The 24,290-nt window shown below is 50.3% G+C and overlaps 9 protein-coding genes across 9 annotated transcripts; 4 read left to right on the top strand and 5 right to left on the bottom strand.

Moving 5' to 3' along the window:
* Positions 1 to 47: 47 nt before the first annotated feature.
* VTN00DRAFT_4417 (uncharacterized protein) lies at positions 48 to 2,525 on the bottom strand (the record flags this gene model as incomplete). The annotated part of the gene is made up of 1 exon (XM_069430842.1): positions 48 to 2,525. The coding sequence occupies one exon, from the start codon at positions 2,523 to 2,525 to the stop codon at positions 48 to 50; it is 2,478 nt and encodes an 825-aa protein (XP_069289937.1).
* A 469-nt stretch (positions 2,526 to 2,994) lies between these two features.
* VTN00DRAFT_4416 (uncharacterized protein) lies at positions 2,995 to 3,660 on the top strand (the record flags this gene model as incomplete). The annotated part of the gene is made up of 1 exon (XM_069430841.1): positions 2,995 to 3,660. One exon carries the CDS (start codon positions 2,995 to 2,997, stop codon positions 3,658 to 3,660), a length of 666 nt encoding a protein of 221 aa, XP_069289936.1.
* A 716-nt stretch (positions 3,661 to 4,376) lies between these two features.
* Positions 4,377 to 5,279, top strand: VTN00DRAFT_4415 (uncharacterized protein; the record flags this gene model as incomplete). Its single annotated transcript, XM_069430840.1, has 2 exons — positions 4,377 to 4,726; positions 4,790 to 5,279. The coding sequence occupies 2 exons, from the start codon at positions 4,377 to 4,379 to the stop codon at positions 5,277 to 5,279; spliced, it is 840 nt and encodes a 279-aa protein (XP_069289935.1).
* A 707-nt stretch (positions 5,280 to 5,986) lies between these two features.
* On the bottom strand, positions 5,987 to 7,423 carry VTN00DRAFT_4414 (uncharacterized protein; the record flags this gene model as incomplete). Its single annotated transcript, XM_069430839.1, has 3 exons — positions 5,987 to 6,651; positions 6,714 to 7,228; positions 7,326 to 7,423. 3 exons carry the CDS (start codon positions 7,421 to 7,423, stop codon positions 5,987 to 5,989), a joined length of 1,278 nt encoding a protein of 425 aa, XP_069289934.1.
* Positions 7,424 to 8,303: 880 nt separating this feature from the next.
* On the bottom strand, positions 8,304 to 9,460 carry VTN00DRAFT_4413 (uncharacterized protein; the record flags this gene model as incomplete). The annotated part of the gene is made up of 4 exons (XM_069430838.1): positions 8,304 to 8,512; positions 8,580 to 8,907; positions 8,978 to 9,242; positions 9,315 to 9,460. 4 exons carry the CDS (start codon positions 9,458 to 9,460, stop codon positions 8,304 to 8,306), a joined length of 948 nt encoding a protein of 315 aa, XP_069289933.1.
* A 2,050-nt stretch (positions 9,461 to 11,510) lies between these two features.
* On the bottom strand, positions 11,511 to 13,607 carry VTN00DRAFT_4412 (uncharacterized protein; the record flags this gene model as incomplete). Its single annotated transcript, XM_069430837.1, has 1 exon — positions 11,511 to 13,607. The coding sequence occupies one exon, from the start codon at positions 13,605 to 13,607 to the stop codon at positions 11,511 to 11,513; it is 2,097 nt and encodes a 698-aa protein (XP_069289932.1).
* A 2,299-nt stretch (positions 13,608 to 15,906) lies between these two features.
* VTN00DRAFT_4411 (uncharacterized protein) lies at positions 15,907 to 16,590 on the bottom strand (the record flags this gene model as incomplete). The annotated part of the gene is made up of 3 exons (XM_069430836.1): positions 15,907 to 16,210; positions 16,308 to 16,487; positions 16,583 to 16,590. The coding sequence occupies 3 exons, from the start codon at positions 16,588 to 16,590 to the stop codon at positions 15,907 to 15,909; spliced, it is 492 nt and encodes a 163-aa protein (XP_069289931.1).
* A 762-nt stretch (positions 16,591 to 17,352) lies between these two features.
* On the top strand, positions 17,353 to 18,126 carry VTN00DRAFT_4410 (uncharacterized protein; the record flags this gene model as incomplete). Its single annotated transcript, XM_069430835.1, has 4 exons — positions 17,353 to 17,402; positions 17,506 to 17,540; positions 17,702 to 17,816; positions 18,009 to 18,126. The coding sequence occupies 4 exons, from the start codon at positions 17,353 to 17,355 to the stop codon at positions 18,124 to 18,126; spliced, it is 318 nt and encodes a 105-aa protein (XP_069289930.1).
* Positions 18,127 to 18,547: 421 nt separating this feature from the next.
* On the top strand, positions 18,548 to 21,050 carry VTN00DRAFT_4409 (uncharacterized protein; the record flags this gene model as incomplete). Its single annotated transcript, XM_069430833.1, has 2 exons — positions 18,548 to 19,580; positions 19,639 to 21,050. The coding sequence occupies 2 exons, from the start codon at positions 18,548 to 18,550 to the stop codon at positions 21,048 to 21,050; spliced, it is 2,445 nt and encodes an 814-aa protein (XP_069289929.1).
* Positions 21,051 to 24,290: the final 3,240 nt, after the last annotated feature.

The raw sequence follows: 24,290 nt of genomic DNA, 5'->3' as shown, positions 1-24,290 counted from the left end.
TCCTTCCTATAAAGGTCGTTTTTTAATCAATTCAATCCATGAAAAATTCAAATCTTAAGATTCCGAGTCATAACCTCGCCAATAGTCCCATCCAGCACCTTAACACCAGGAACTTCAACCTCCCAGATGCCCTTGTCCTCTCCGGCGCCGACCTCCAGCCACCGCTGCAACAGATTGTTGCTCTCCTTGGGTTTCACGTCCGGCGAGGCCGTCCCGACTGTGATATGCGGGATGGCATTGGCACAGGGCCAGGCCGGTTCGTTCTCATCCTCTGGGGGCAAAATGCGCACGACGAAGGCCATGATACGGTCGTCCCAGACGAGGCGCTCGAGGCGGACCCGGGCGGGTGCGAGGGTCGGGGTGATTGTATCGTCGGATTCGGGTTTTGTGCGCATCTTCTGGATGTAGAGGTCTGCGTAGCGGTTCCAGATGTCTGGTTGTTCGGTTTTCATGGCACGGTGAATGAGAGTGACGTGGAAGGAAGATTGGATACGGCGGGTGTTGAGGAGTTGGTTGTAGAGTTTGGCCTTTTGCGGAGGCATGGGTTGGGAGAAGAGGGAGGAGAGGGTGTTGTTGATTTGGGAGGTAGGCGTTAGGATGGCGAAGTATTCGATCTTTGTCGCAAGGGTTTCTGGGTCTAGCTTCTTTTGCTGCTGCTGTTGCTGCTGCGGCTCGTTCTTCTTCTTTTGCTTTTCCTGCTTTTGTCTGCCGGTATCCCAGCTCAGATCCTGCTGAACGACGTAGTCCTTCATAGATGCGTCGATAGCCGCATCCAACTCCTCCGGCGAGGGCACACGCGGGACAATCTTCGGGTAGGCGGAGTGCAATTGGTTCACGATCTTCTCGAGATTCTCTCGGGATGAGGCGGAGATGTCCAGGTCGATAACCTCGTCAAAGTTGTCGTCGGGCTCCCGATCTTTGTCGACAGCCTCGAACCGGTGTAGGAAACCTTCCATGATCCCTACGATATCCTCGGTGCTCTTGCTTCCGGCCCGGATCGTCTGGTGGTTGTCACCTCTCTCGAGAACCCGCTTTCTTGTCACCTCCCTGATTTCATCCAGCAACTGGTCTTTCGGTTCGTGGACATACTGAAGCGCAACAAACCGAGCCTCGGGGATGATCGGTAGCACATCGTCCATGATCTGCTGCCTTTCACGCCTCTGGTGGTTGTTACGATCTGCTATCACGACCGGGTGCGCTGCCAGCGAGTTTGTCAGTTCCAAGGCGAACTTCTTCTGACGATTCTTCTGCTTCGGTATGTTGTCGTTTTGAATATGGCCCCAGCCGAACAGTCTCGCAAGAGCCAGAGACACTGTGGTCTTTCCACAGCCGATCGAAGCAATTGGGACCAGAACGACGTTCTTCGTGACTTCTTCGCTACGATCCTCATTCTCCATTTTGATAATATCCGACCCCTTCAGGCCCCGTTCACGCAGGAAGCCTTCCCTCATCGCAATGATCCCATGATTCTGGTTGTACAGCTTGCCAATGTTGGGGTCTTTGGCGAGCTGTCTCCGAGCATATTGCAGATACTCCTCGGTAATCTTATGGTGCTTCTTGATCTTAGGCAGTTTCCCTGAGATGACAGCTTTGGTGCATTCGCGCCATTGCCTGTACATCAGGTACGGCTCCTCGAACTTGTATTTGAAGAACCAGTCCCGATATGGCTCTCTACCAGTCTCACTCATCTTGCACCTGATGACAAACCCCTCTGTCTCTCTACCGTTCCAGGATCCTGTCTCATTGCATTTATCCAGGAACTTTTTGACGTTGTCAAGATCGTCTATGACAAGGTACTGTGCCTTCTTGAAACCCCAGGCATCGGCAAACTTGTGGACCTCCGCACTGGGCAGGGTTACAAACTCTGGCAGATTGTAGTTGATGCCGTGGAGATAGATACCAGCGGCATTCTCGTCGTATGCGAGGACATGCTCCTCAAATCTGTCATCACAGAGCTCTCCCACCGCAGTGGCATTCATTCTGCGCAGCTCCATCGCCAGATCCCTTACCGTCTTCCCCACAGAGCTGACATGCTGCTCGACCCAGCGCTCACCAGCCTGTGCGTGGCTCAGGTTTGTATCCTGCCTGACACCGGTAGAGTGCTTGCTGCACACTAGCAGGGAGCCATCTTCCAGGCCGGAGATGAAGATGATGCATCCATTCTCCTTGACGCTGAGCTCATATGGACCCCGCGTGTTGTTTTCAATGTTGCGCCATCTTGTTTCGTTCGTTTCATCCACGTTGAAGAACTTGTCATACCCGCGGGTGGCGATCTCAGGAAGATTGTCCTTAGTCTTGGTGGTGAAAAGGCCACGGGCGTGAGTTGGAAGGTCGTCGCGCTTGTAGTCCCAGTCGTTAAATCTCCAGGAGTCCACGAAGATGTTGTCCGACCCCGCCACGGCGAAGGTCGACTTCTTGCAGGTAAACATCTTCTTTCCCCGCTCGTCTCGCTTGCCGCCTCTCTGGCTGGCAGCCTCGAGGCTGTTAACGAGCTGGGCAACCTCTTGAACGTCTTGCTGAGGCATGATGGTAGGTGTTTTGGTGAGTGTGACTGTGGAGTTCCTAGGTAGGTAAGTATGCAGAGGCACACACAAACACAGATGAGAAATGCAAATGCAAAGGATCGCGAGAGGAGGGATGGAGCGGAGAGATGTGTCTCTCTAGGCTCTTGTGCCCTCTACAGGACAGACATCAATCTGGTTTAAGGACCGCAGGCTCCGTAGGCGCTTCCTCTGAGTCAAACGCTGGCTGTGTAAGTGCAAATACATCACCGCTGGCGGTCAGTCGCGGGGCAGCAGCGCTGGATCTACGGTACGCCGCCAAAGCCCCTCGCGCCACACGCCGAACCCCTCACTATCTCCGTCTGCCCTAGCCAAATTTTCCATGCGCGCGCGACAACAAAGACTTTCACGTCCCTCTCAGCCTCACCTGGCAGCCTGGCCGTTGATTCACAGAGACAAAGAATATACAGCCTTTGGTCAGGCCCCAACCACCATGGCTCAACCGAATCCTTACATCCTTGCAGCGGATAACCCCTCCGCGCTGCTGACCCTCCTCCGCTCTAACCCGTCCATCGCGTCCCAGCAGGACGAACACGGGTACTCCCTTCTACACGCGGCTTCGTCTTACGGACACATCGATCTTCTTCGTGCCCTTGTACGCGAGTTCAATGTGAATGTCAATCTGACCGACGAAGATGGCGAGACGTGCCTTTTTGTTACGGAGAGTGTCGAGATCGCCAAGTGTCTGGTGGAGGAGCTGGGCGTTGATTACAACATCAAGAATGATGAGGGATTGACGGCGCAGGAGACAATTGCGAGCGACGGCTCTTTCCCAGAGGTCGCGGCTTATCTGGCGCAGGTTAGTGGAAATGGATCTGCCATCTCCGCTGCGGCAGCGCAAGCAACAGATGGGTTGCATCCGCCTCCACCATTGCCTCCGAATGTCAAAGTGAACGTCCAAACAATTGCGGAGTCGGAAGCGAACGCAGGCATGGATGTCGTTGACCCTGAGTTCAAGAGGAGAATTGATGAATTAGCCGCCAGGGAGGACTTCCATTCTGAGGAGGGACAGAACCAGCTGCGGCAGCTGGTAACGGATGCTATTAAGGGCGTCAACATCGAGACTCAGGAGAGAGATGTTCGACGGAGGATTGAATGATGGGCCTTCGTGGATAGTAATTTTGACGAGTTCGACGTGCCATCGCGATCATTACCCGGAACCCTGCCAGCCTAATCTTGAGACAAAAAGGCCGACACCGTGAAAAGTGGATTGTGCTGTACCTGCAGAAGTCAGGATGAGATGAGGCTGGAAAAATCTGTTTCCGTTATATCTGGTCGGCGGTTTCATCAGAGCCCCTGCCATTTTCAATGGCACAAGCTCTCACAGTCGAGGGCAAGGCTCTTGACTTTTGTCATGCCCTAGTCGCCAACTATGTGTTCGCGGCAACATGAAGCGCATTTCTTGGAAAGGTGCGCTGCAGTGTGACATGTGATGCATCTAAAGGATCACGGTACCTTGAGTCATGACATGGTCTTTGTTATATCCTTCTGCATTGAGAGATACCATACTCTATCACCCCGCTTGAAATTCAAAACGGCATTTCACATTGTATGTGATAATCTGCTAGGGGCATCTTTGTACATGTAAAGATTTGATATAGAATAATTTAGAAGTAACCAAAAATTACCAGAAGTCCGTATGAAGGTTTCCAGTCTAATCTTGCATACGGCCTACCTTATCAGGCGGCGTCACATGGCAGAATCGGCTCCGGCGTCTTGGTCTAGGTCTCCGCACTCTCTGACCATCTACTGGCGGCTCCTCAGCCTGCTTTTCTATTAACTGAGTTGTTGCTAGAGCTGCTTATTCAGTGCATCATGTCTCAGATACCAGGTTCATACTCCCCCCAATCCTCCATATATCCAGGCAACGCGCCAGTGCGGAGTCCGGTTGTCGACGCAGACACTCCTCCCCCTCCGCCGCCAAAGCCTAGTAGCCATGAAGCAAGCCGAAGGGGAACACCGCAGACCGGACCTCCTTTACCTCGACCACCGCAGTCGCTGTCTCAAGAAGAGCTACAATTGCAGACTACCTCCGGTGGACAAGGCGAAACATTAAACCAGCCGTCACACCCTGAGGGCGCTCAGCATCCCAGCTCGCAATCCCCACAGCCCGAACCTCCGAGTGTCGAGGAGGGCTGGATACCAGATATTCTAAAGGATAAATCGTAAGATAGACTACTCTCACGTTAAATGTATGCCGATTCAGGACTGACAACTTCCTAATGCAGAACCGTCGACCTCCAATCCATCCTCCAAAATCCCGACCTTATCTCCGCCCTCTCAACCCTCCACCCCTCCCACGCCGCCTCTCAACAACAGCTCCACGCCCTCCTCGAATCCAACAAAGCCCTCGCAGACCACCTCCTCAACCTCGAGTCACACCTCGCGAACCTCCGCGCCTCCACCGAATCCCTCCTCCTCGCGCACCAGTCCCTCGAGGTCTCCTGGCGTAAGAAGCAGGCCGAGATGGACGCCGCCCTGGCGCCCTGGTCGCCCAAGGCGCTGTACCAGCGACTCGTCGCGGCCGTCGCGGAGCAGGAGGCCGTCTGTCAGGCGGTGGAGGAGAGTTTCCTCGAAGAGGACCATCACCATGGGCGCGCGAGTGATAAGGAGGTTGCGGATTGGGTGAGGAGGGTCCGGGCCGAGGCGGCCAAGTTGGAGGCGAGGAGGGAGGCCAGGGCGAGGTGGGATGAGGGGAGGGTTGGGGGGTGGAGATGATGAGCTTCTTTTTCTTCTTCGAATTTCTTCTTTCGTCGTGATTGAATTGATTCTGACGTCTCTCTCTCTCTCTCTCTCTCTCTCTGTGTGTGTTGTCTGTCTGTGTGTGTGTGTGTGTGTGTGTGTGTGTGTGTGTGTGTGTGTGTGTGAATGAGACTGATGACTTCTGAACTCGGGCTTCGGGTTTTCTTCTCATGACGATACCTGCATCGCGCATAAATGTTCTCAAAGCAAGGGGTATATAGCAGCGATGGTGTTTTGGGTGTTATATCGAGATTTTTATCGGTCACGGTTTAGTGTGGTTTATGATACTGCTCTTGGAATTACTGTACATACTCATATCTGCGAAGAGCCTAGGCCAGGCAGTGATGGGAGTGAACGATACGAAATTTCCATAATTATATCATCGTTGAACTGTCCCGCTACAGTATATCTTTGGGGGATCTGTGACTGTGAAGGCCACTTGTGATAGCATAGAAAAAGATGGCAGAAGAACATTGAAATATAAGTACCTACGCAGTTATTATGACGTTCCTCCGATACCCCAATGCCCTGGGTATATATATACTGCCTTCACGCCTGACCTATCATATTTAGCTCCTCACGCTTCCAATGACAAATCCATAACTCCTGTTCCATTCATACAGCATGCGCCATTTCTGAGGAAGCTGGTACCTAACTACCCCTCGTATCCGTGGAGAAATGCATCAGACCTCCTCCCTGGGAGGACTCCCTTTTGGTTGCTCAGCCGCCCCGTCCGACGGCGAAGAAACGAACAAATGCAGATCCTGATCGGTGGAGCCACCGCGCTCCACGTCGCTACTGTTCTGCTTATTGCGATGGCCACTCGTATCGGCCGTACCTAACTTCTTACCCTGTGCGCTGCTTCTGCTGGCCGCCCAGCCCTGCTCAACGCTGTCATAGTCATAGTCGTAGTCCGGGAACTCAATCGCTCTGAAGAAGGCGTGATTTCGACTCCTGGATCTCCATGACCAGCCTGCACCGCGCCTGACCGGGAGTTGATACAGACGGAATCCAATCCAGGCGAAAACGACGCCCATGGCAGAGCCGAAGAAGATGTCGAAGCCGTGGTGCCGGTGGTCAAACCAGCGGGAGGCGGAGATAAAGGCGGCAGTGCCCAGGGGTATAATTGCGATCAAGAGCAGGTAAACTGGGGGTGCTGCCCCTTGGTCTCGGATTGAGATTCTCGACGATGATGAAGTGTCTTTGCCGTTGCTTGAGCTGTACCGTGATGACGTCGTAGGTGCGGGTAGCAAGTCATGGTTAAGGGGCCGGTAAGAGAGATAGGGGAAGGCGATGGTGAACTTGGCACATAACCAGAGCGTCAGGTATGTCAATCCGGCCCAGGAGACTTATCCAGTGTTAGACATTTATCAATGCAAGGGCCATTCACTGTGTTAGGGGTCCGCTTACACGACGAGTGCCCACTTGGAAAGCTCACAAACCCATCCATCCTGAGCTTGTCCGACTTATCCTGGCAAATTCCCCACGTCACTACCGTCGGGGCCCCTTCAAGACTCCCTCCAAGTCCACTGACCGCATATGCCGCAATGTTGGACAGGTCTGGTTTGCAACGATCAAGCATATCCGGCCGGGGCTTGCCGTATAGATTCTTCAAACCTTGAGTGGCCATGTACACCCCAGCCAGTGCTACTCCCAGTCCCATCCATCCTGCGTTCCACTCCCACAGTTTGCGCTTCCAGATGAGGGAGAGAGGCGTATTCTTGTCTACCGTCCGACCGGGTATAAAGAGGAGCGTGACGATCAGGATGACGGCAGCCGGAGCGACCAGGCCGGCCAGAACTAGGACAGCTCCTGAAACGGTCTCATGAACTGCGTATGGGAAGGAAATGCTGAGATCCGTCAGGGAGAATGGGTTGTGGTTGGGCTCGATCGTGCCAAATGCGTATCCTACTGCCGCGGTGGCTCTGTAAAGGAACTGGTTAGTTAAGCCCACGACACAAGAGAGATTGCACATTGCACGAGGGCACCAATTTCGGGGTAAGGCGTGAGGCAGATACGCACATAATAAGGATCCAGTCGATCACATACGACAGCACGAGGCGCTTCGAGATGTGAAGAGCCCCCTCGCGCAGAGTTCTGAGCATATCCGCTGGCGCCATGCCTTCCTCCGCGAATCTGATGCTTTGGATCGAATAGCGCTATTCAGACACTCATCCATTCATGGTAAGCATAATATCCACAAAGTATTTGTCGCAGTCGAGGACGGCACAGAGAAGCTGAAAGCACAATCTGGGGTACAGATTAGAGAAATGTGGAGAAGGGACGGGGTGAACACTAAAGGCAAAAACAAAAGAGATGTGGAGATTGGGGTGCAGCAGCCAACTCAATACCTTCTAAATAGTCGCCCACTGGAACATCTGGTTTGGTTGAATTCGAAATGCAAGTCAAGGTTGAAATACTGCAAGAACTTGCGAGGAAAGGGACGGCTGAGCAGCTGAAAAAGGCTTACGCAGTGCTGTCATCCTTCGGGTGGCCTTGAGACTTATTCTTTGTCCATTCGGGTTTCCCCTCCGGCGCGCAAGGGCCACGATCCTAGGTACATCTATACATCTATTTTTCCAACCTCGACCGGTCAGACGAACACCAATCGGCAGCGCAGGGATGCAGGGTTCTGCGAGATCTTATTCCTTGTTGGAGATCTTCGGACCCCCGGCGCTTTTCTACAGTAGTCTCCCTCTTGATGGTCGTAAAACCCGGAAGGGACTTTGGTCCCGGCGACGCATGTCTTAAAACTGGGGCTTCGAATCAGCTTACTACAGTAATAGTAATTGTCCCACGGCGGAATGGATTCTATAACAACTACTGTTTGAGAATGGTCTCTACTGCGTACAGCTCGGGAGTCGTTTTGTAAGCCCCGATATGGTAAGTGACTTTTATTTCTCGCAACCTGCATATGTTAACGTTGGGGATAGCCCTAATACCATAAGAGAATATTTATTATCCCAGCCACGCGGCACCTTCTGGAGGACGTTGAACCTCTTAGGATGTACTTCCTTTTCCATCAAGATCCGCAAAGAGGTTATAGCCAAAGTCCTCGCTGCTATCGTTGAATCGCAGTTTCCTATCAATAGTTGCAATCTTTTCCATATCTTCCGCGCTGAGGTGGAAGTCGCCCTCCAGGTTCGCCCTAATCCTTGAGGGTGTTTTGGACTTTGGGAGAACAGAGTGGCCCTGGGTCACTCCCCAGGCTGAAAGAAAGTATGAAATCAATATTTAGATCCTTCGACAAGCACGTCAGAACGTCTAACAACTTACCAAGGGCAACCTGTGCTCCGGTCTTTCCATACTTCTTTCCTATTTCATTCAAGACTGGCTCGTCAATGAGCTTTCCGATATGCGTGCGACCGGTATAGAGTTCGTTCTGGTTTCCGAAAGGCGAGTACTGGGTGACGTGGATGCCCTTGGCCTTGTGCCATTCGACAAACTCCCGCTGCTGCAACCAGGGGTGCATTTCTATCTGATGGACGGCCGGGACGATCGTGCAGTTCTTGAGCAAGTGCTCCATTTCGGCTCTCGAGAAGTTTGAGACGCCAATTGCCTTCACCTTCCCGGTCGGCAGGAGCCTCTCCATTGCCTTCCATGTCTGTCGTTATTGGTGCATCTCTTAGCAGACCATCTTGGAATGAGAGGCAGGGAATTCAAAGTACACATACGTCAACAAAGTCAATGTTCACCACGTCTGGCTTTCCGCTGCTGGTCTTCGGGAACAAGTCGTCCGCGGGTCTCCAGGCTATAGGATAGTGCATCAAGAAAAGGTCCACGTAGTCCAGCCCCAAGTCATTGAGAGAGTCCTGAAGACCCTGCAAAACATCGTCCGGGTGATGTTTGTTATTCCAAAGCTTGGTCGTGATGAAGAGCTCATGGCGAGGAAGACCGCTGTCTTTGACTCCCCTTCCTACGGCTCTCTCGGTGCCATAACTGCACATCTGTGAGCACTACCATCACATATAATCCAGATCACCCTTAATTTCCTGTTTCTAGGAAACTTACACTCTTGCCGTATCAATGTGGCGATATCCTTGTTTAATGGCTTCGTTGACAGCCGCTTCCTGCGCTTCTTCATCTTGCCATGTACCAAACCCAAGAGCTGGGATTTCTGCGCCGGTGTTAAGCTTGTACCTTGTGCCTCCAGCCATTATGAAAGATAAGAGAGAAATGACTGATTCAACAGTGTAAGAAAGATGGGATAATTGAGACGCAATTGAAAGGAGATCAATCCCTTCAACTTACATGGATAGGCTAGGAAGAACAGAAGACCTCGCTTATATGGTTGGCAGGGTACCCTGGTTTTTTTCATATTATTATACATTGTGAGGGGGCCATGCGACGTCAACTTGACGCATCCAAAGCCATTCTCTGTGCGTTGAGCGGTTGCCCATCTTGGGCGGGGAAAGCTATGACGTTTAAATGAGTCGGAAAGCTTCTCTCTGCAGTGAGTGAAAAGCGGGAGAACAAGTCTTCAATAATAGAGAATGCAACCGCGAGAGACGGATCAGAAAAGAGAAAAGACAACGATGAAATGGTGGTCTTTTGAATATTCAGTTGGTTAAAAGCCTGTCGGCTTGTCTTTCTAGATTGACTAGTCTGATCGGACCGACCACCTGATTTGTCTGAACCATGCAGTCTTCCTTTGGAATGCTTGCCACAGCTTGCATTCCTATCCATGATGTTGTGCTGAACAATAATAGTATGGAAATTGAACGCTATTACAATTATCTTAGCAGTGCAACCGTAGGAAGTGCCAGATATCTATTGACATCTGCACTTTGCATCAACTGCATGTTTCAAATAGCTGCCTGATAAAGACTTGACTGGGTACTTACCAAGACCAGTTAGCCCAGTGTTGTATGTGCGAATACAATCAATTGTCTTTGTTTCATTGAATCTGAGACCCTGTCTGACGTCAGTGTTTCTATTCTCATCCAGCCCGTCCTTAGCCGTAATTACCTAGTCTTTTAATAAGGAAACAAACAGACAACGGAAGGTATCCACCTATTTTTATGGTTACTCGAAATAGGAAATTTATCAGCATAGACTACTAATCATTCCTCTTCCGAAATCCTCTCTGGGTCCGGATAGTGTGTGTGTGTGTGTGTGTGTGTGTGTGTGTGTATAAACTCTTCCATCATTAAGTATACTGGGAGAGCTAGATATATGATATGACTCAGCTGTTAAGGCGGTTAGTTAGGTTAGTCATTTGACACTCAGGGCATTATTCCACGCCCTTTTCTTTTAGACTGCCGGCAGCGCATTCGATTTCAATTTGGTTGAGACTGAGAGGGTTAAGCGGAATACAAAAGAAGGGTAACGTGTTTGCGGGGAACAGCAGGAGATAGCCTGGCTTCGAGAACGAACAGGTTTCGTCAGTCAATTCTGGGAGGACCTCTCGATTTCTTTCCCATTGGACTTGAGCTTCTACTGTCCAGAGAATTTCGCACCAGAATACTGGTTAAAAAAGCTCCAGAGATAACGCATGCAATTTCTGCCACTTCGGGCTCTTTCCTGAACCTCCCTCCTCTCTTATTGCATAACCCTCTGTTTGCCATTCTGATCTGGATGTGGGGATAATGATTCTTCTAAAGTGGAAATCTGAACGTGAGGTTGAAATATAACTGGTACGGAAGATTTTAATTCGTTATTAGGTACTCAACATCTCCATTGCGTCCATTCCCTTGGGAGCGTCTGTCTTTACAGATCAAGACCTGCGTCAATCGTTGGGTGCGGTCTCAAGGATATCATTCAGTTCCCTTCAAACAACTAGGTAGCGTTACAGCAAGAGGAAAGGGGATCGCATACATACATACGCGCCGCAAGAAATAAGTCGAATAGTAGCTTTCGCAGCAGTAACCGTCCAGAAACCTGATAACGACAATATCAACCTGGGCGCTTGCGACGATGTGCTGTACCATCCTTAACTTCCTAAAAGAATGAAATAGGAGGGTAGAGTTTCTATGGAAGTCATCTTTTATACATATCTATATAGCTGTCTATTTCTCCTATTTACAGTATTATGTCCAAACTTTTTAGTACTTGTATATCCAAAGAAGAACAGTTTGCTAAGCAGAACGGACTGGTCAGTCCGGTTGGTGATAAACTAAGCGGTGGTAGTCGACTTTGAGCCACCGGGTTCGAGGCGAGTCAAGGGTAAGCAGACTTGACTAGAACTCTCGGTAGCCTTCCTATTAATCACAGCTTAATCCATCTACCCATCCAGCGCTGGTTCAGCTCCTTGGCTTCGTCGATCAGACCAAGCTCCAGGAGCAGCTGGATGGATCCTCTAACTGAGGAATGCAAGGAGGAGCTAACCCAGGCGTGAGTGGGCGCAGTGTGTTCACCGATAAAGATGGTGTTGTGCTCGGTCTTGTGGTAGGCGGGGATGTAAAGTTTGTGCTGCTCAATGTCAGGTCGAGCCCAGGACGTGGCCGTGTGCTCGTCCTGGAGCCAGCAGAGGCGCTCGTAATCGCCAGTGTAAAGCTCCCTCGCCTGGTCTCCGTGAAGGGAAACAATCGCGTCGAGGACCGTTTGGACATGCTCCTCGTCCGAGAAGCTGACGAATCGGTCGCTCCAGTCTCCTCCTCGGTAGTGCATGATCAGACCTGGCCGGGACTCGTTGTGGCCGTAGACAGGGTAGTAGAGAGCGCCAACAGCAGCACTGGGAGGCTTCGAGTAACCACCAAAGATCGGACGCTCACCCTTCTCCCAGAATCGTTCCTTGAACAGGAGGGCCACCTTGCACGCCGACTTGAACCGGAGTCCGGCCTCGCTAATCGCACGGTCGAGGACAGAGGAGAATTTTGGCAGGTCCATGAACCGAGTCATGGTGAACGGCACCGCCATAATTGTGTAGTCGTACTCTTTGGACTCGTAGGTCCGGTTCGTGACACTCGGGTACCATGAAAGCCTGGTACGGGTGCGTCCCGTCTCCTTATCTTGTACGGGCTCCAGCTTCCTGATCTTTCTGTTGAGCGTGAGTCTGTTGCTGACGTGTGGCAGGAACGCGTCCGAGAGCCTGTTGAACCCTCCGTCGATGCACTTCCACTCCGTCTCACCCAAGGAATCCTTGCTCCCATCCAGGCCGAGATTGGAGTTGTGGTGCATCTCGTCCCAAAACACGTCGTAGTCACTGTCAGTCCAGATCTGATCAGTGACATTTTCGCTGGCCTTGAAAACGTGGCGCATCATTGCCTGCTCGCTCCAATCGTCCAGACCCTGCTCCATCGCGTGCTTATGGGCTCGCCAGATGTCTCGCTGCAACGACTTAAGTGTCGACTCCTTCTTGAGGATTTCATCCATCTTATCCTTTGTAGAATTGTACTCTTTGCTCGTCATGGGTTCTGGCTCGCCCAGGCTAGGGTCGGCCTCGATTTCTGCTCGCGTTGGGATCCTTCCGTCTGGATGTCTGCGCGTGCCAAGGCCGATGAGCTCGTTCGGATGATGCTGAATCCATGGAATAAAGTCGATCTTCCATTTTGGATCGTTCCCGTTCATCTCGTTGAGGACATCGGCCAGCTGGAACGTCATTCGATGGTCCGTGTACTCGAGGGTCTCGCCGCTTTTGTACGTGACGGTGTGAGGGAGTCTCATTGGGCCCATCTCAGCCCACTCTTGGGTTCCGGCGACGTACTTCGTCCTGAACCTGCCTCCAACACGGTCGCTGGCCTCGATTATCTCCCAGTTATGTAGCCCTACGCTGTCAAGCATCAGAGCCGTGGCCAGGCCAGAGATGCCTCCACCCACGATGGCAATCGATGCATTCTTTTGCCATTGAGATGAGGCGACACCCCCCTCATAGTCCACTCTATCCTTGATTGCTGCTACGCCGTCAAACCACGCTCCGAGCGAGTCAAAGTCTTGCAGCAGCGGCCGACTCTCATTAGCAGCGGACCTCTTTCTCACCTGCGGGCGGACGATGGCGGGGTTGCTTCTGCCGAGAAGCTGTTCCGCTCCAGAATTTCCATCGGATCCATAGATGAAGATGCAGCCATCTTTTTGCACGTCCTCGGGAACGGCCCAGGCGAAACGATGGGGAAGGCCGTGTTCCAGGCTGGAGAGGCTTCCGATGATTTGACCTTGGGAGGAGCTGTCTCGAGCGTCGCAGGAAGCATAGACAGCTTTAACGGGGCCTTCATGCTTGTTGTACCAGTCCAGGTATATGTTTGCGAGTTCACCAGGTCGAACAAGTTCAGAGGTGGTCACCCCGACCAGCTCCTGCAGCACCGGCTTGCCGAACACAGGCGACCAAGGAGCCGCCAAAAGGGCCGTGAATGCCACCGATAGAGTCATCCTCTCTCAACTGACTTTGCTGGATGAGTAAGAGAACAGAGAGGTGATGTTTTGCACGAGAATTCCTCTCGAATTTATAGTAGTGACCTCCAGAGGTACTTCTTCTAGATTGTCATCGACATTGTTGACAATTGAGGACCTTATGGGCGCGCGCCCCTCTGTCATCCCGCGCCCTGTCCCACATTTGCATTTTCAGGATTTCACTGCTTCATCTTACAAGGCGGTGGTCAGATATGAAATTGTGAGCGACGATGTACATGAGAAGATTAGAGAGCGTATGCAAGGTAACCGAGGTTTGGACATGCGAATGGACGAAGCTGCAAAGCACCAGTCTGGCGTGGGGAAAACGCGGCTAAGTTAAAATCTAGCACGGCTGTCATGAGAGTCATGTAGAATCGTTCACTGAGAGGTTGATGTATGTGAAGGATGAGCCGGGAGTGCCAGGCCCTCCCCAGCTCATCCTTCTCAACAGAGTTTCAGCCTGCTCCCGTTTGGCATCAGTCAGTTTATCCAGATGGTCAAGGCCGACCATATGCTCTGTCAAAGACGATCAGTTCCAATTGTGATGTTGAAACAACCTCCAAGGTTGCACCGAGACCGGAGGGTTCTGGCGACCGGGGATTTTCTAGAGCTTGGCACTTCCTTGGCACTCCACTTGCACTCATGGTCAGAAGCGCACACCGTAGCGAGGGCCGCTCCGCCTATAAAATTTTGTCGCTTCATCCCACACTTTCTTTTCCCGTGAAAATAACTTGCACAAGCGAGGTCGACTGAGCTGTCGATCTACCCCCCCCATATTTTGCTTTCGCTATGGATTGATTTGATGTACTCTCCATTGATGACTTAATGCGGCTATTGGGTGAGTTGACCCTCTTGATTCATTTTTCTTATCCCAAGTGATGATATTCTTCCGAACAATCCAAAACCTATTGACTATGAGGGACTCCAAAATAAAGCTCTAGAATTATCCTGATGCTTTTTATCTCACTTTTTCGTGCGCATTCTTGTGCCAGAAAAAGCCTGCTAACTTTTTCGCATCTAGGGCCTTTGAAGAAAATGATGCTTCTAATGATGTCTTTCGTAATCGCCTGCTCATGAATTACAATTGTAAAAGGTACTTCCTCCTTTTCTCTCCGTCTCCACTCCCTTGTATGATGACCCTACGACACGCAAAAGGCATTCCTCAAACTTAATACCCATGTGGAATCTGTCATTATCTCAAGTTTCAGCCTTGTCTGATTTCGTTCCAACTGCCCTTGCTGCTCTGACCATTGACCTGATATTTTTGTTCATGAGCTAACAATGGTCTGTTTTAGGTACTGCACACTTGAACCCCCCATCCCTACACAATCCTACACCTCGCCCAAGCCCTTTCATGAAGAAGCCTTGAACGAACGGGCGGACAGAACGTATTCATCTGCCCTCATCCACTACAAGCAAAGCGTACAAACTTTGCGGGTGCTGGGGAGGTGAAGTGCTTGTTGAAAACTCGTCACCTGATTGATCCCGTCTATCATTCATCGTTACTATGCCGACAGCTGATTGCCTGGAACCATTATTGACTCGGCATAATAGGTACTTGGAATTCTTGCTTTCATTTTCCCATGCATTGGCTTCCCATTATGCTACATGATGAGCGGTTATTCACACTGTTTGATCTGGCACCTTTGTGTCTGGAAATGAACATTAAACACTAAAAAATCTGATTTAATGAGGTACGTTGGCTTCCTTGGCACCCACACTGTATTATTTGTCCAGTGGCTGACAGATAGGCACGAAGCCTGACTTTAGATTGTCTTCCAATGTCTTGTGTTCTTCCATAGATGTTGCTTCGAGTTCAAGAACTAACTCTATGCCGGCTTTTACAGGAACTGACCGTATTTCTTAATAGTAGAAGAGCAGTCCAACCTGTAAGTTTCACTGCATTCGTCGCGTTTTCATTCCCTTTCCTTTTCTGATGAACTCATTATTCGCTGTGTTCTTACCGAGTCATACGTTGAAGAATAAAATTTTCATCTTGGAGACCTGATCTTGTATTCTTAATTCACTTGGATTGTCATGTCGGTCTACTATGACACGATCTGGGCTAACAGTTATTCTGAAGGATAGAAGGTACTTTGGAGATCGCAATTAATGAATCAATTCTCTCAATTACATTTCTCTTCAGCACTGTACTTAGTAGAATGTATACTTGCTTGGCTTTCTCTTTCATATTGCGTTACACATCAAATAATGAGTCCTGTTTGATTCATATTTGCTCTCTTTCCCGCGGCAGTAAAGTCTCCCGTAGCAAATCGACCTACTTTACAAAGAGGTTATGCTTCTTGTGCCATCCCTCTAGACTGTCCTCGCCGTATAGCTTGTGTACACTCTTCTTCCCTTCGGGCCAGCGCACCCAGGATGGCTTCGAGCTTTCCATAATGCACACCATTTCATCCGGAGACGGCAGCTCTGTATCAATGGCCGATGAAAAGGGATGGATAAGCTCAGGCCAGTGGTGATCCCAAAGCCATAGCATAGTGCTGCAGTTGGAGCAGAAGTTCCGCTCGGACGAGCATCGCTGCTGATTGGGCTTGCCGCGATCCTTGATGGCGGTGTATTTCCTACGAGCATTGGCCGTTTAGTCAGTCATGGATCCGTAATGTCGATGAGGTGCTAAGTATACATTAACATGGCCAAGATCATAACGAACAAACATACTTTATCAGATCTTTTCCTTTTGTGATCTTGAGGGTATCCGCAATGCCGCCTAGATTCACGCAGCCATTGTAGCCGCCAACTTTGCGGCAGATGCTGCATGCGCAAAGCTGATAAGGCACGGGGGTGTGAGATTCAAGGGAGAACTCGACGCCGCCGCATTGGCAGCTCCCTTCAAGTTTCCTGTGTCATCGATTATAAAGTCAGTATAAGCGAGAATGTGTGGTGTTATCCCGAAACCGCCGTCCAAGCGGGGAAAACGGATGTCCTGTACTGACATGGGCATAGAGAAGAGGTCTTTGGGAAAAATTTACGTAAAGCGGAGAGGTATGGCTTAAGATAGATGGATGCCGTTCTGTACCGGGACAGAACTGGAAGTTTAGGGGTTCTAAGACGTTAGAATAAGACGGCCATTTAGAAAAAGAGTTGAAAACAGGGGCCGGACGTCATAGAGATATAAAAGCGCGGGGGTAGTAGTCGGAAGGCCTCCAACGGATACTACTGTACTGCGCATAGCTACCGTACATACGATCACATCCAGTTGTCGGACCGGGATAATCCTCCACTCTTGGTTGAAGTACGAGTCAAAACACTCCTCTATGATAAGAGTCTTGGACTTATCAGGTCTTTCTCCGGGGCCCATGTGCATAGATGTTACATGAGTAGATTGACATGAGTGGATATATGCATAGTGACTCCGCACCGGGATTGAGCAGTGCATGGTGCAGCACAGTTGCCAGCCTATAATTCGTATCTTACCCAAGACAAACAAGTTGTACGGTGGAACTTGTTCTCCATATCAGCAAGTCGGAAGCATCCTGGATACTTGGGCGGAGATCTCAACGGACAATGGTACGGAGCTAGTGATGTTTGCATGTTTTGACATGTTTGATGGAATCCTGCCGGCTTCCAAGGTTGGCCCGAGAAGGTTGAACAGGGACGGCGGCGTCTGGACAGCCTTTGACGACAGCAAAACCGGAGATTAAGACTCCGATATAATATTGCATATAATATATTTCTGCCAGGAGGTTACTTTTTCTACGGCGAAATGAGTTTCGGAGCCCCCGGTGGCGGTGCTGTCAATATCAAGCCTACTCCGTAAGTCTTATCTCTTACTTTGAATCGGGTTGCATGGGTGACTGTCCAGTCGCATGTTTCTATTCTAGAGAAGCGAAGCTAATGCTATTTTTTTTAACATAAGGCCCGAGCGCGGCAGTTTTCCCCTTGACCATGATGGTACCCATTCCCCTGTTTCCGCGCGCCGTCTTTCCTGACTCGAACCCCCCACCGCCGCTGTCATATCAAGTCAAGCAATTGTTCTATACCTTCGGTCACAATTGACACATAGAGTCTTGGGCCTAGAACGAGGAGGCTAATCCTTTCGTTTCATCCTATAGGAGAATGCAAGCACCTCATATCCACGTATCTAAAGTGTTTGAAATCACGAAAAGGTGTGAATGATGAGGAGTGTCGCAAGCTAGCCAAGGGATACCTGAGCTGTCGCATGGATAAGTATGGCTATTCCTATCCCCGGAATTAATGAATTATCCAATTAAACTATTATGGTCCTCTGGGGTCGCAGCGGGAAGATCGTCCCGGCTTCAGGACGATCGCTTGGGAGCCTTTCTCCTTTACCTTTTCCCGTGCACCCCAATAGACTTTTAAGAGTCACAAAGGCTGATTACCTTTCTATTCTTTAACTAGGAACCTGATGGCGCCCGATGACTTCAAGAACCTCGGGTTAGTATTCGAGGGAGACGACCAAGGTTCACCTAAGGGAGCGGTGGATTCTTCGCAACAGAAGGCAGATGGACGTGGTTGACCTATATATTTCCGTGAAAAGAAGGTATACATGAAATCTTTGCATAGGCATGGAAATGGCGTTGGAATGGGATTGGCCTTTCTCTTCCCACTAGTGCAGACATTATTCGAGCGGACGGATTTGGAACAGTTGCGCGGCTGTATGTGTGTACTGTACAGTAGAAATGATGATACTCTCTACATAGATCGATCCAGAACTGCTGTGATTAATTCTTCACAATTGATGTTGTGTTCGCTTGTTTGGCATGCCTCTCCACTTTTTTAGTCTGCTTGCAGCTGTAGTCGATCATTGTTGGAAATCTGCTCAAGCTCGATGCGGGGAAGCTGTCCGCCGTTCAGGCACGCAACCTCGAAGCTCTGAAGGTCCTCAGCTCTAATCCCACCACCTCACTTCACGGAGAGACGATGTGCATCTTCTCTCAATGTCTTCGATAGCGCGCCCTCCGGATCCCTGCCTCGTCGCAATAGTTCTCATCATCCGCTCCCGCGCCGGACCCCGATTCGTGTTCCATTACCCTCCGAACCCGCTCAGCGAGAATGGCCTGAAACCGACAGCCAAGGGACGGCGCGGCTCGCGCGCAAAGAGCACGAACAATGACTCAGCCTCGAGCGAGGAAAGCGGATCCAGCTCGTCCGAAGAGGATGAGAACAGCCTGGTCGGAAATGGCAGCACTGTCGGGAGACGACACAGCAACTTTGGCATTGACGATAATAATAATAATATCCCCACGTCCGCTTCGTCGATAGGCGGAGAGTCGCAGCGTCCACCGTCGCTGGGTTCGGGCCGTAATTCGATCAAGAGGCGAAGTGCCACTTCGGATGTTGAAGACGACAATGGATCTTCGCCCGAAGGACGCGAGAATGGCGCGGGAGGGGCCTATACTCCGCCATGGGAGACACTTCTGGGACTGCCTTCGGATGTTTGGGAGAAACTACTAAGCCCGTCGCGTACCTGGCATAAACGGCGCTTTGAAGTTGGCATCAATGACCTGGCCTTTGTCGGTTGGCCTGTCTTCGTCCGCGAAGATGGGACATGGCGCAAGCAGAAACGGAGGAAGAAGAGAAAACCCAGGGCAGAATGGGAAGGGGCAGAGCTTGGGCATGAAGAGCATCTCGCAGATACACCGGGGGAAGAGTCTGAGGCGGCGGCAGCGCAAGGGCATACTGATATTTCGGAGAAGCTAGGCGCGTCTGCAGAAGGGAAACTAGGTGTGGACGCTGACGGAGGCCAGAGTGACGATTCCCCAGAGGCTGATAAGGATTCTATGACGATGTTTAATGTTGTCTTTGTCATGGATCCCCCGACACTGGAATACTCGCTGCGTATCAGGGAGAACTATGACAACGTGATCAAGAAGTTTGCGAAGGCTTTGAAGTGGGAACAAGCTCGCGCGGATTATGTCTGGCAGGAAGCTCAGAAAATTCTACATATCAAGGAAAAGGGACGGGAGAAGAGTATGTCGTTTATTTTTACCTGATTATTGTAAGCAGTTTTACTGATGACCAATGCCAGAGGCCTCCATTAGCAGTCTCTATTCCGAACTCATCTCCAATTCTTCCCTCGCCCGAGCCATCTATACAGTCTTCACAAGTATATCGGCCTCGAAAATTGCATCCGTGACTCTGAGCCCACATGTGTCCATCTCTCTTCAAATCCCACCGTTGACCTCAACACCCTACCTCCCTACTCCAACTGATACAGCATATCCAGGCCTGTGGCTTACCACCGCGGACAGTCTCACTCCACCTGATGATTCAGCTGTTGGTGAAGCGGCCCCTCCGCATCAAATACTAGCTAAGCATTTTTCTCTGCTTCTGCTGGACAATGAAGCCACGATCTTGAAAGACGTCGAGGCAGCCGGTGGTGCTCTTGGTCCTGCGTTGGCTCACTATATTCGTGTCTCAAAGCCAACCAAATCCTTTGCCCAGATCTCTGCCATTTCAGGAATCCCGCTCTCGCACATACAGTTGCTGGCCAGTCATCTTGTATACTGGAGGCGTGCGCGAGCCATTCCCCCGCTTCATCAACGCGACACTTACATAGTATCTCCTAACTGCGACCTCAGCAAGCTCCCAGCAGCCACTGCTGCATATGCGTCAGCCTTTCCAACTCTTCCCAGCCTGCCAAAGATGCTGTCTGCCCTTAGCGGGACTCCGCGACCATATGGAAGTTTCATACCAAGCAAAGACCACAAGGAGACCTATTTCGCAATCCTGGCATGGCTAATGAGGGGCGGATGGGTTACGCAGCTTCGATCATTCGCAAGGATTAAAGTGACCCCAGAAATCAAAATAGCCGTCGAGGCGGCTCTACGAAAAGAGGAAATGGAGAAGCGCCTTGCCGAACGGAGACCGTCGTTGCCTCATTCATTAGAAGAGAGAAGGGAGGACAATTCCGACGATGATGATGACGACGGAGATGACTCCAGCTCCTCTTCTTCCTCGACCTCGTCCGTCGTCAGCCAAGGAAGCGGCCAGGAAACACCGATTCCTGGTCGACATGGCAGAGAGGAAGAAGCTCGCGACCCGCATTCTCTTGCGAATAGAGACCTCCATCTCAGCACATCGTCTCTTATCCTGTTCCCCCACCGTGCCTCCCCTCTCGAATCTCGGTGGCTCGATGAGATCATGGCTCGCTTCCCTGAGAATCCCAGGCCAGGCCCGGAGCCCACTCCCAAGGGAATCGGCTGCGCTGTCGCAGAGGATGATGATTGCGGTCTTCATGATTCACTGAAAAAATACTGGCCCAGGTTCACGAAGTACTTCAATGGCCATGACGCGCTCGAAAAGATCCCCGTACGGGAGGGTCTGAAGCGCAAGGTTGTCTGGCAGATCCTCACGCGCATGGGGTTGACAACCTCGCACAATACCGCGATCGAGCTCGATCCGCGAGAACGGGTTCTGGTGAGTGTGAGGCATTGGTAGGGGGGCACCACGTGGGTTCAAAGCGTGTTGGGGATTTCTGGCTGCGATGAAATGCTGTAAATTTGTGATTTTCCTCCATATTGTCGAAGTAAATTTGTTGGAATGAGATACCTTACTTTCTACGGATTTTGTCTGTACACGTCGATCTGTAATAGTGTTAGAAAATGCTCTTAGATAGAGCAGACATTTATTCGTGCTTTATTTATATTCTACTCTTTATCTTCTTGATTATACGGTACTCCTACAGTACACGGATAACGTTCCGTGCTCAATCGTCAAAAGCGAACCTCTTAGCAGTATATGCCCAGAAAACAGCGCCTGGAATTATCGTTTTACCAGGGTAATTAAACCATGAAAGTTAAGGTGAAGTGATACAAGCTGCGCCTGTCATGGTCGCTTGGGATGATGTGATCTGCACTGCATATTGGACTTCGGTCGGTCGGGATTATAATATCACTTTGTAGCGCTTTAGTGGCGCTCAATGCGCTGGTCGAGTTATTAAGACTCTTCTTAGGATACTTACCCTCACTTAGCTTACCGGAATTGAGATCCATAGAGAGTTAGTTCTTTTGTATGATCTCATCTTCCGTCTTCTCGTGGTGGAACACCACTGGAGCGCAATGAAGAGTGACTCTCCTGGAAAACAGACATAGCATAGACTATGGATTGAAGCTTTTTACACTATCGAGACTCTGTAAATGTTCCAATACAACTAGTAAAATAATTACTTGAATAAATTCCTAATTTGTAGTGCAGCAAGATGCGAAGAGAGATGGTAGTAGAAGTAGGTATGGAAGGAGCGTCACACGTGTGATACTCCTCACCTTAATGGGTCTTCATCGTCGTAAAGAGAAAGCAAGATAAGAACTACAAAGCACCAAGGACTTTTTCTTTCCTTCTTCCCTAGTTCTCATTGCTAAAAACACCATAGAGCGATCTTCGAATATGATGAGGTTAGGTGCGTGGGCAATGTAAGGGGGTAGTGGAAAGCTGATATACGCTTGTGGCTTTTTATCTTTGCCAGCTTGCCCTTGCTTGAATAAGTAGAACCAGAGGGATTCGAAAAAGGAAACAAAGAATGATGGGAGTGGATGTGGGGCTATGTGTATGTTGTTATTCCCATTTGGAACTCTTTCGCTAGGTATCTACTGCAGTCTGGAAGTGTTGTTCTGTGAACCCCCGTTGGTGATACCATAGAAAATTAGACATGTAGAATCTGGAGACGTGTACTGTACTGTAGAAGGTATATCTGTAACGATCTGAGAGGAGAAGGAATGGATCATTAGAAATGGTGCATGGCGCAGCCCCCACCGCAAACCATTGTATCAGTGACGAGCACTCATTAATATACATACAAAGACGTGTATCAGCTCCATTGATGGGACCATAGACAAGGAAAATCTGAAAACAGGAAAGGGAAGGATTGCTAGTCGGGATTCGAAAAGAGATGCGCTAAATAGAGACAAAGGAAAATGTGTATATTTGAATATATACAGAGAGCATAACTGGATTTGGAGTTAATTGAAAAGGACTGTGCAATTAAAACGTCAATGTCTTAGATTAATATACATGCCCCTTGGAAAGGTGACTTGCTTGAGGCTGAGATTGAGTGTGTTCCATATGCATGCTTCTAAACCAAAGCAGGGATGATAACAAATCCCCAGGTGGACTGAAGGAAATATCAACGTAGAGGGCCCGGTGCAAATTTCGCATTGATAGAATCTAACCGGAAATCTGATAATCGAAAATCAAAAGCAGGAAAAATTTTCAATATGGTAATTGAAGTCGCATCGAATTTGGCAACTCTTTGCTTTCCTCTTGACAGGGGAATCTGACTGTTCAGAGGGAGGAGCTGTTCTATGCAAGGTGGCTTTCGTAGAGCTGGGGGAGCTCCTGATCAAAAACTTGGGGCTTCCGAGTTCCGACAGCGGATGCGATGGAAAGGAACATGTACCTGTGTGTATACCTAGGTACCTAAGCATCTCTGCGTGCCCTATGTCGGCATATGCATTTCTATAGCGAGTGCCCCACGGGATCTCGATCCGTCTCTTGGGCATGGCTGTCTCGCTAAGGCACGGCGATGGGGACTGTTTGCTTTCCAGGCAAACAAAAGTGGGATAGGGAACATCCCCAGACCAGGGCTCGAGCCCTCGAGGGGCACCAGCTTTTTGCCCTGAGCCCTAAGGACACCGTGCGACACTTGATAATAATATGGCGCATTGACGCGAGGTTTCGGGAAGACTACGACATTCTAACCCACACGTGCTTGGCCTGATCGATCCGTCCATCGCCCAAGCCCGTCGTTTGTGGAGTCGCTCGCACCAATCAACCTGCGGGGAACCGTACCAGTTGCATCAAAATTTTAATTAACATGGGAAATTTGAAATAACCCAGACGCGCGGAGCGGTAACATGGAGGGGCTTTTCGAGACCAGTTCTTTTTCTGTTACAATCATACATGGAACTCTGTTGCTGTGGCGCTCATGCGGGAGACCTGACGCTCTCGGTCAAACGGTCCGCCCCGATAGTACTGTGTGAATCGTCACGTGAATACATGGGTGGGCGGCTAGATACCTGAGGACCTGAGGAGACGGGCTTCGAGACCAGAGAACAGCACAACCTCACCGCGTAGTACAGAGGGTAGCAGAGGGATGTGAGTCTGTTCCAGAAACTGGGGTGTCTCAATGCCATCTTGGCCGGAAACTCTGGGGATCTTATGTAACTATGCACGCTGTAAAGCTCGTTTCTAGATATGAATGAATGCACGCCCAGTGGGACCCCGCCGACAGAATTCCGGAGCTTCCTACGAATCCTACCCTTGGGCCTTGAGAGAAAAAAAAAGCGCGTGCCGCTTTTTTTTCGGAGACGAAGTTTTCTCGCCTGCTGGGCCCTAACATGGGTGCAAAATTTCCGGCAGACCCCTCACAAGTCTTACCGGCGGGGTTTGAAGGAGGGGCCAAAAGCAGCACCGTTCGCCCCTAACGATGATTACTGCATTGGTGGGCTGCAGTCATGACGATCGCATATCCCACTCACATCGCTGCCGTAGGCCTTTCCTTTTGATATACATAGAAGTCAGAGTGACAGACAGCCAAGTATGCTGTGAAGAAAGTGAATAATTAACACATGCTACGCGTACGGTAGCTCAGAGAATGGGAGCCCCTGCACGGAGGCACTGGCCTTAAAATATAACCCCGCCACGCCATAATCTCTTATCGCAACTTCTCAAGCTCCCGACAAG

This window comes from Thermoascus crustaceus (genome assembly GCF_041956765.1).
Source record: "Thermoascus crustaceus strain CBS 181.67 unplaced genomic scaffold VTN00scaffold_2, whole genome shotgun sequence".
Classification (NCBI taxonomy): Eukaryota; Fungi; Ascomycota; class Eurotiomycetes; order Eurotiales; family Thermoascaceae; genus Thermoascus; species Thermoascus crustaceus.
Note: the sequence above shows the minus strand (reverse complement) of the source record. Positions and strands in the feature narration are given on the sequence as shown.